General features: G+C 41.0%; 1 protein-coding gene across 1 annotated transcript; it reads left to right on the forward strand.

The window, feature by feature from the left end:
* The first annotated feature begins 1,601 nt into the window (after window positions 1–1,601).
* On the forward strand, window positions 1,602–5,211 carry LOC125531232 (tau-cadinol synthase-like). The gene is made up of 7 exons (XM_048695640.1): window positions 1,602–1,776; window positions 2,354–2,395; window positions 3,287–3,662; window positions 3,840–4,058; window positions 4,312–4,447; window positions 4,549–4,797; window positions 4,921–5,211. Exons 1-7 carry the CDS (start codon window positions 1,602–1,604, stop codon window positions 5,209–5,211), a joined length of 1,488 nt encoding a protein of 495 aa, XP_048551597.1.
* Window positions 5,212–8,488: the final 3,277 nt, after the last annotated feature.

Here is an 8,488-nt window from a genome sequence, read left to right on the forward strand (position 1 = left end):
ATGCCCTCAAGTGGAGCCGGACGCCGGTGTCCGCGTCCCCATCGGATCGCGTCCATCCTCATGTAGAGGGGGAGGCACAAGCCAAGGAGTCGCGCGGCGATTTGTGACTGCTGCTCCCAGAATTCGCCAGGCTAGAGGAGGCATGTGGCCTTGTCCTTGGCAACACCACCACTCGTGACCACCGTAGTGGACGCGACGCCAACATGGCATGTCGGAGCGGAACAGTGACAATGGCAGGTGTGGGCTGGTGCAAAGCATGGTGGTTTGAGGCTTGTCGGATCTAGCATGATGCATCGAGCATTGGCTCGATCTTATGGAGAGGTTGCGTGTGGCATTCCTCTCCTTCACTAGTTTGCCGTGGCAGCAAAAGCTGACGTGGCCAGTTCCGGCTAGATAGCATGTCGGAGCGGGCACCTGCTCACTTCGTCATCCAAGCGGCACATCAAGCGACGGCGGCTGCTAGATGTTGTTGTGATGCGCACCACAATCATCAGTGGAATGTGGTGTGGCAGTGTTCGGAAGCAATGTGAACAGGCCATAGAGTGGTGGACGAAGACTATGGCAGCAGACATCACAGATGTATTTGCTCTAGGTGAAAACTCATGATCTAGCCTCGATTGACCAGACAGTGTCAACTTGCATGCGTCGTTACCTTGTAGAAGGTGTTGGTTTGAAGCTTTATTTTGATGGTGATAGCCCCTGGTATGACATGGTTGGACTACCCAACATCGACATGCGAGCAATAATTTCTTCTTGAAGGCAACGTCTTTTTGTATGTTTTTTGGTGGTAGATGGAGATGTTGTCATGAGACTTGCCCTATGTGGATGGCCTCCAAGTTTTTTTTGTTTGTTAGATGGAGATGATGTCATGAGGCTTGCCCTTGCTGTCATGAGGCATTGTCGCATCGGTGTCGCCGCGTCACCCGTTAGTGAAGGAGTAGTAGTAAAACAGAAGGATTTCCATAAAAAAATGGCACATGCAGAGTTGGGAGCGATTTTACTATAATTCAAAATGGTGCCTAGGCTCATCTACAACCGGTAAGCAGAGAATTAAAGAATAAACAGTACACAAATTTTGAAAAAAAACTGAAATTTTTTGGCATCTGAGATGCTCGTGTGCGCAAGGTGCGTGCAAATTTTTGTGGTGTTTGGACATCCGAGAAATTCATAAAAAGACGACTCTAAATAGTGTTCTTTTTCAAAGTTTCTAGAACACCTGGATTTTTTTTCTTGGCACGAGCTCCTCATATGTTAAGACACCATGAAAATTTGCATGCACCTTGCGCACATGACCATCTTGAATATATAGAAATTTCAGCCTTTTAATACCTTTTTAATTTACTGTTCACCTCAGATGTAACGATCCTAGGTGCAAAATCACCGCTCTCTCGCGACTTTAGCACTAAATTGGATGGTGCACTAAGTTATTTGGTGCATTAAGCCATGCCTAGAGACAGAGACCCCAAAAATGACAGATAACCATCCAGGCACTGGCTTGCCATTCTTAGCAGCTACTCCATGAACTACTCAACTACATGGACTCTTCGGTTTCCTCCCTTTCCGACGGTCCAAGCAACCTCTTCACCGGACCCGATCCCCCCATGGCGGCACGCATTCGCAATGTGCCCATCGCCGACCATGTTCCCATCAAGCTCTCCCACACCGCCAGCAACATCTATGCATGGAAGACCTACTTCAGCCTTCTCTTCAGCGAGTACAATCTTTGCGACCACCTCGACGGCACCGACAACCTCTTTGTCATGCGCACCGATGCGAGTATATGACCATGAGGTGATTCAGCGTCGATAGTAGGATGGTTTCTTCCTTTATCAGCGAAAGTATGCCCATGAGCTTCTTGACCATGCTGATATGCTTAATTGTAAGCCCATGGCCACGCCTATCGAAGGCCAAGATCTCCTCCACCGACGGTCCTCTAGCTCCGGACGCCTCCTTTTATCCATCTATTGGCGCCCTTCAGTACTTGACACTCACTCGCCCAGAGTTGCAATATGTTGTTCATCGGGTGTGTCTCCACATGCATTCTCCTCGTGATGCTCGCTGGTCCTTGGTGAAGCAGATCTTGTGCTAAATCTATGGTCATATGGATCTTGGCCTCACCTTATCAGCCTCACCCTCCACCGACATTGTTGCGTACTATGATGCTGATTGGGCTCACCGCTCCATGTTTGAATATTGTTTCTTCCTTGGACCCACGCTCATCTCGTGGTCATCTAAGCGATAGCCCACTGTCTCTCGTTCGAGTGCTGAGGTCGAGTATCGCGTCGTGGACAATGCCGTCGCTGGGTGCACGTGACTTCACCAACTCCTCGAGCTATGTTGCCTTGTCAACAAGGCCACTGTGGTGTATTGCGACAATATCTCTACGGTATATCTCTCCGCAAATTTGGTTCACCATCGTCGCACAAAGCACATCGAGCTTGATATTCACTTTGTTCGTGAGTAGGTGGCTCTTGGGAACGTTCGAATATTTCATGCTCCTACAACGCAACAGTTTGCGGATATCATGACGAAGGGCTTACCGACATCCACTTTTGACGAGTTCGGTCTAGTCTTTGCATCTCTAGCAACGACTACATACTTGTATTAGGTGTAGTTGTCCCGCTTGTTTCCCAAGTATATAACATGTAATTAGGATCATTGCTATGGACGGAACTACCCCTGTAGGTGCTATATATGGGCACCCCATGATGTGAATACAATTGTCTCGCATCCAATATCTTTTCTACACTATCGTCCCCATCGATCTCTCTCCCCATCAACTTCTACCTCACCGAGCATGCTAGATGACATGCACAGGGAGACGCCAGAGGCGATGCTGCAAGCCCAGCCGCATCATTGCTATGAGTGGAAACGATGTTGCACATCAGGAAGCAGGCGAGGAAGAACTAGGGGTGGCACAAATCTTTGACTTGCACTTGCACTATCAACATAAGTCCAGCCCACGCTCAACTCGTTCGTGAAACACGATATGCATAGGAGGAGGAACGTGTGTGTATGTGTCCTCTTCTCAACCTCCTAGTGGTGTGTTGAAAACCAAGTCTTATATATTGATCTGAATGGGCTAGTTGTCTTTACGATTTATTTAAGAATTATAATAATTGTTTTATGGGCTTGGTACATATAATTCCAACTGGTTTCATTCAAAATGGTAGTTTGGAAAAAATTGGCACATAGAATTTACTGGTTGGAGCTGTTTAGTAAAGTACAATCCTAGTTAAATGCTTCCATGAAGCTGGTTCAACTTATATTACATCACTTTCTATTGCAGATGTATTCAATAAGTTCAAGGGAGAAGATGGTAGCTTCAACAAGGATATAACTAATGAACCGAGGGGACTGTTAAGTTTATACAATGCAGCTTACCTTTCTGTCAATGGCGAATCTGAACTCGATGAAGCCATGGCCTTTGCAAGGCACCATCTTGAATCTATGAGTGGCAGTCTTAAATACCCTTTATCTGAGCAAGTCAAACGAAGCCTTGAGATACCATTACCAAGGACTCTGAGTAGAGTGGATGCGCCTTATTACATTGAGGAATACAAACAAGAGAAAGCATGCAACCCCTATGTGCTAGAACTTGCAAAGCTCGAATTTAATCTTCTGCAACGTCTTCACCAGCAAGAGCTCAAGGATTTTTGTCGGTACGTATGCGCTGAACATATACAGTTCTATCATGGATGAAAATATATGCATTTAGTTACGATTTAATTATATTTAGATTAATCAGCCATGATTACAAATTGAGCTTATATATCATGATGAATATATAATAAGTAAAAGAGTTAATACAATATCCTATTAACTGATGTATACTTAAGGTGGGGAAATGATCTATATGAAGAAGTGGGACTAAGCTACTCTCGGCATCGTACCGTTGAAATATACCTCTGGTGTTACACAATACACTATGAGAAACAATATGCACATGCACGGATAATCCTTGCCAAGATATGTGTGCTAATATCTCTGCTAGATGACACTTTTGATATGCAAGCTACCTTGGAAGAGGGTCGAAAGATCAACGAAGCGATACAAAGGTTAGTAGTAATCTCCTTTGGTCCTTGAATCTGCCCTCCTCTCGTAGATGGTAGTATTTTATAACTACTCCCTCCGTTTCTATGTTTTTTTAGACATTTTAAATGGACAACAACATATAAATGTATGTAGACATATTTTAGAGTGTAGATCCACTCATTTTGCTCCGTATGTAGTCATTTGTTGGACTCTCTAGAAAGACTTATATTTACGAACAGAGGGAATAATAGTTAGTGATGACTTAAGTACATGCAGATGGGACGAGAGTGCTATCCCTATTTTACCAGTGTACTTAAAAAAATACTATGTCAAGCTGATGAATATCTTCAGAGAGTTGGAGGATGAACTGAAACAAGATCACAAGTACCGCATGGTTTATTCTAGGAAAGCGGTATATATTTATCTACCGGTTTCGTTATCAATTAGTACTATCAAAGATCATATAATTATTGTTCGTAATCTAAAGTTCTCCTCCTGTATATATGCACACAGATCCAAACTCTATGCAGGCATTACCAACAAGAATCTGAATGGTTCCATAGCAATTACATACCAAGCTTTCAAGATCACATCAAGAACTCTGTTATCTCCACAGGTGCTCCAGCTACATTCGTGACTTCACTCATTGGTATGGGCGACGAAGTAACTGAGGAAACATTCCAGTGGGCCATTGGTTGCACCGATGCCGTGAAGGCTTGCAGTGAGGTGGCACGTTTCATGAATGACATGACTGCATTTCAGGTACATATATGTGTGTGCGTGTGCACATTCAATTGTTCATTTACTTGGTGATTATCCTTAAATAATTGTAGAGTAAAGTGAATTGTCTAATTTTGTAAATATTCGTGTGTTCACACTTGACAGCACGGGAAGAACAAACTGGATGTGGCCAGCTCAGTAGATAGCTATATCAACCAACATCATGTTACGGGTGAGGTAGCAATGGCCGCGGTGGGTAAACTGGTTGAAGATGCATGGAAAACTACCAATCAGGCACGATTTGACCGTCGTGCTATGCTCCTGCCTTTAGAACGAATCATCAGACTGACCAAGAGCATGACCTTGATGTACCGTGGCAATATTAACCTGTACACATTCACAAGTGGCAACAAAGACAAGATCCAGCAGCAGTTCATCGAACCTATCCCACTCTAGATTCTCAACATGCATGGATACTCCCTCATTCAATGGACTTATGGATGTGCACCTTGTTGTTATTGAAAAAGACTTTCGCCCCATTTCATATATAAAGCACCCTGTTGTTATGTACTTTTGGTTTGAAAATAAGCACATCTGTTTAAAACTTGGCATGTAGGGTTTTTATTTTTTTGCAGGGTAAAAACCTTGGCATGTAGTTACAAATCATACATATACTATTCCCTCCGTTCCAAAATAAATGACCCAACTTTATACTAATTTCATATTAAAGTTAGCACAAAGTTGAGTTATCTATTTTGAAACGGAACGGAGGGAGTATTTACTAAGAAAAATGTTTCCAGCCGGGCCACCGGTCGCTCGTAGCGCCGGTCGCCCGTGTGCCCTCGTTCGACCAAGGCGTCATCTGTCGTCCATGTTGCTGGTCACATCATGCGTGGGGCACACCCCACCGATGTGCATCCTTGTCCCCTCTCCCGACACTCGTTCCTATTCCCTCTCTCTCATCTATTATATTTAGAGACATTTTAATTATGCACTTTTCCAACCCTATCAGGCCATTGTTGTTTTAAACCGTTCACTGCCTCTGTGGCCATTGGATGTGGTTGCAATCCCGCATGAGCTTCGGTGCTGAACAGAGAATGCTAGACGGGCTGGGGCGCATCTATGTATCGCTCGCCGCGATGTCTAGGCACAGCTCGCCTGCAGGGAGTCCGTACTGGGCCGGTCCAATAACCAGTTGTAGCGTCATACTGACATCATTCATATTTTTATTTCATTTTTTCGTTTTCCAGGACATTTTTGTTTTATTTTTTTACTTTTGTTTATATTTCTGAATATAAACACATAAAATTTTAAAAAACTGTTAATCTTGCATTTGGAAGATGTTAAATATGTATAAAAATATTTTTTACATACACAAAAAAAGTATAACAGGAATGAAAATATTATAAATGTTAATCATGTGTATGAAAATTGTTTGTGACAATTACAAAATGTCACACATTTCAAAAAAAATACGTGTGTGACATTTAAAAAGATGTTTGTACAATGTAAAAAAATGCCAACGTAATTCAAAATAAATGTTTCGTGCGTTCAAAGATAATTTACTTCACAAGTTTCAAAAAGGTGTTCTTGACATTTTCAAAAAATGCTTGTGTAATGTACACAAATTGTTTTCATATTTCAAAAATGCCTTTTATCATCGGAAAAATGTTTCAAAATGTATTTTTTAAATTACACGTATTTGAAATATATTCAACACATGCTTTAATAAAAATATTAAAACTGTATTTGAAAAATGTTAAACGTGCATAAAACATGCTTACATGTATGCGAAAAGTGTTCAACGTGTATGAAAAAGTAGACATGTGTTTAGAAAACAAAAAAATTGACAAAAAAACAAAAAGAAAAGTGAATAAACCAAAAAACAAAAAACCATAGTATAATGAAGAAAATGAATAAGGAAAACTAAAGAAAACCATTAAAAACAAAGAAAACTAAAAAGATAATGAAGAAAAAAGAAAAACCAATGAAAACCGATGAAAAAACAAAGAAACCAAAGAACTCACAACAGAAAGAAAGAAAAAACGGACGGAACCGATCTAACACAGCGACCGGACGCGAACGAGGGAAGGCATAGTAGTCGTCCGCCCATAGGGGATTCGTATTAGGAATCGGTATACAGGCCAGATATATATATCTCGTTGTGCTCTTTTTTAGAGAGAGAAAGCGATATGTCACTTATTGTGAGACCGATCTAACTCTCAGGTCTTCTTCCTCATATATTTGCTTGCGATCTACTTTTCCTTTACATTTTTATTCAGATCTATTAAACCAAAATACAAAAATACTTTGTTGTATTTTATTTTATTTGTAATCTATTATTTTAATCTACTACAATTTTTTGGCATCGTTACCCGAAAGGGATTGACAACCCCTTTAACATGTCGGGTTGCGAGGTGTTGTTATTTGTGTGCAGGTGTTGTTTACGTTGTGTTGCTTGGCTCTCCTACTGGTTCGATAACCTTGGTTTCTTCACTGAGGGAAATACCTACCGTCATTGTGCTGCATCATCCATTCCTCTTTGGGGAAATACTGACGTAGTCCTAGCAGACAGGAGCTTTTCTGGCGCTTTAGTCAGAGAGCAATCAGCTAGCAAGTTGCTGCTCAAGTGAAGAAGCTCAAGTCTGGACCTAAACCTGAGACTGAGTGCTTCTACTGCAAAGAAACTGGTCACTAGAAGCGGAACTGCCCCAAGTATTTTGCATATAAGAAGGATGGCAAAGTGAAAGGTATATTTGCCCCCAGAATTTTTGATGTGGAATGCTACCTAGCATAATTCTCAATGTAATTTTCTTTATTGTGGCATGAATGTTCAGATCCGAAAGATTCAAAATAAAAGTTTAATATTGACATAAAAATAATTATTCTTCAAGCATACTAACAAATCAATTATGTTTTCTCAAAATAACATGGCCAAAGAAAGTTATCCCTACAAAATCATATAGTCTGGCTATGCTCTATCTTCAACACACAAAATATTTAAATCATGCACAATCTTGATGACAAGCCAAGCAATTGTTTTATACTTTTGATGTTCTCAAACTTTTTCAATCTTCACGCAATATATGAGTGTGAGCCTTGGACATAGCACTATATGTGGAATAGAGTGGTGGTTGTGGAGAAGAAAAAAAAAGAAAAGATAGTCTCACATCAACTAGGCATATCAACGGGCTATGAAGATGCCCATCAATAGATATCAATGTGAGTGAGTAGGGATTGCCATGCAACGGATGCACTAGAGCTATAAGTGTATGAAAGCTCAACAAAAAAAACTAAGTGGGTGTGCATCCAACTCGCTTGCTCACGAAGACCTAAGGCATTTTGAGGAAGCCCATCATTGGAATATACAAGCCAAGTTCTATAATGTAAAATTCCCACTAGTATATGAAAGTGACAACATATGAGATTCTCTATCATGAAGATCATGATGCTACTTTGAAGCACAAGTGTGGTAAAAGGATAGTAACATTATCCCTTCTCTCTTTTTCTCTCATTTTTTTATTTGGGTCTTTTCTCCTTTTTATGGCTTCCTTTTCTTTTCTTTTCTTTTTTTATTATTTTTCGTCCGGAGTCTCATCCCGACTTGTGGGGGAATCATAGACTCCATCATCCTTTCCTAACTTGGGACAATGCTCTAATAATAATAATCATCACACTTTTATTTACTTACAATTCAAGAATTACAACTCGATACTTAGAACAAAATATGACT

This window comes from Triticum urartu, unplaced genomic scaffold (assembly GCF_003073215.2).
Source record: "Triticum urartu cultivar G1812 unplaced genomic scaffold, Tu2.1 TuUngrouped_contig_6896, whole genome shotgun sequence".
NCBI lineage: Eukaryota > Viridiplantae > Streptophyta > Magnoliopsida > Poales > Poaceae > Triticum > Triticum urartu.